Here is a 2017-nt window from a genome sequence, read left to right on the forward strand (position 1 = left end):
GACCGAACCGAACCGAAGCCTTATTGGTTCGGTTCGGTTTCAAGTATTGTAACCCCAAAACCAAACCGAACCGCACTGAAAACCGGATGAACCCGAAACCAAACCGAAACCGGCTCAAAACCCGGACCGAAACCGAAACCAAACCGGTAAGAAACCGAAACACTCCAAAATTCATTAAAAAAATTAAAATTTGAATAGTTTTGTATACATTTGTATGGAAAATCGAATTCAAACTAGACCAAAAATCAAAACCAACCCGGTTACAAATTGATTTAAGAAATTGAAGTTCAACAATTCATCATTTGGTTGTTTCCTAATGGCTTCATACCGGTTTAAAAAACCGATCCAAACCGAAATGAAACTAATAAATCCAAACCGGTACCAACCCGAACCCAAACCGCACCGAAACCGACACCGGACCAAAACCGATAAATCCTTATTGGGTCGGTTTCGGTCACTTCCAAACTCACACCGAAACCGGTGGAACCGGACCGAAACCGCACCGACCCGGACCGTTGACACCCCTACTTATGATCCAATACTTTCCATGGACATGTGCCCTCACCTGGAAATAGAATATTATGAAATCCAACACTTGGCATGTGATAGTTTTCAGGTGGGGCTGGAATATTGTGTCAAAGTGGATCCCAAAGTCCCTTGTTCACTTATCAAGTTTGTAGTCTAATCTGAGTTTTCCAAGTGGCAAGTGGCAAAACAAAGTATCGAAAAAAGAAATTCAAAAATTACCCAGATATTACATACATGTGAGGTTAAGTTGCCATGAGAGAATATACTCGTTATGTTTGGTTGCCAAGAAAAGAAAAGGATTAAAAAAAAAAAGATAAGACAAAAGGAAAAAAAATGCTCCCTGGACATACAACCCCTACACTGGTGCAAGGACCAATGAAAGGGCGCACGTGCATCCAATTCGATATACATCATCAGATATTAAAATCAATTTGTTGAGGCTTTAGCTGTATCTTCGAAGGGACTCGGAAAAAAATTAGAGACGACGATTGATTAACATGGCCCTTAGCAGGTGTGAAGATATTGGAAAACTTGGCGAGGAAGCACAAACATGGGCGATTCTTGAAAGCTTGCTGCTGCACAGAAGATGAATTTGAAGGAAATAATAATAGAAACTGATGCACAGCTGCAGGACAAGAAATTTGAACTGGGGAAGAATTTTTACCGGGTGACCAAATGGGTCTAAGATAATAGGGTTAACAGATGTAGCCTTAACTGATTTAAAGGAATGAAATATCTAACAGTTATTCACCAAAAAATTGAAATTTGCAGAGAGACCGGGTGACCATATGGGTCTAAGCCAATGGGGCTAACAGATGTAGCCTTAACTGATTTGAAGGAATGAAATATCTAACAGTTATTCACCAAAAAATTTAAATTTGCAGAGAGAGGAGAATCCAAATCTATTCACCTTCCAATGATAACATATTTTGAGAGACCAAGATTCTATAACAAAGCATTGATAAGTATATAGAGTTTTTTTTTTCTTTTAACCTCTATCCTCTCTAAAAAGTCACAAAACTTGTTCACACAATATGGTTTCTTTGTCAGAAAGATCAGCTAATTTACAGGTGCGGAATAGCTCCGTAGGTCTTCAGGAAATACACCAGAATTGCAAATAAAACAACAAAAATGATGATCCAAACACTCCCCCCTGCAAAAAAATAAAATAAATAAATAAATAAAAATACAAAGGGTGCCCTCCTAAATAGTACACACAGTAAAACCAGGACTAATTCAGGTGAGTGCGATCACATGAGCTGTCTAACTTCTTGCATGGATACAATTTCATAGGGTGCGGTCTAAGGTCAAAGAACAGACAGAAAACAGTTCCTGAGAGGACATGAATTTGCCTTTCCATTTGTTTCACTAAGTTCTATTCTGGTATAAGCTAATAATGGGGTTGTCAGAACATTGGGGAATGTCCTCGGGACTGATGGGCTCCAAGGAACAACCATGAGCGCAGCCCGCAACATTGTTCTAAACAGGA

General features: G+C 39.2%; 1 protein-coding gene across 1 annotated transcript in view; it reads right to left on the reverse strand.

Moving 5' to 3' along the window:
• Positions 1–1405: 1405 nt before the first annotated feature.
• LOC122080212 (SEC12-like protein 2) overlaps positions 1406–2017 on the reverse strand; it is a 6146-nt gene continuing 5534 nt past the window's right edge. The window contains exon 10 of the mRNA XM_042647128.1: positions 1406–1681. Within this exon, the coding sequence (XP_042503062.1) occupies positions 1593–1681 (89 nt within the window). The 3' untranslated portion in view covers positions 1406–1592. The remainder of the gene's footprint in view (positions 1682–2017) is intronic.

This window comes from Macadamia integrifolia, chromosome 5 (assembly GCF_013358625.1).
Source record: "Macadamia integrifolia cultivar HAES 741 chromosome 5, SCU_Mint_v3, whole genome shotgun sequence".
In the NCBI taxonomy this organism is placed as follows: domain Eukaryota; kingdom Viridiplantae; phylum Streptophyta; class Magnoliopsida; order Proteales; family Proteaceae; genus Macadamia; species Macadamia integrifolia.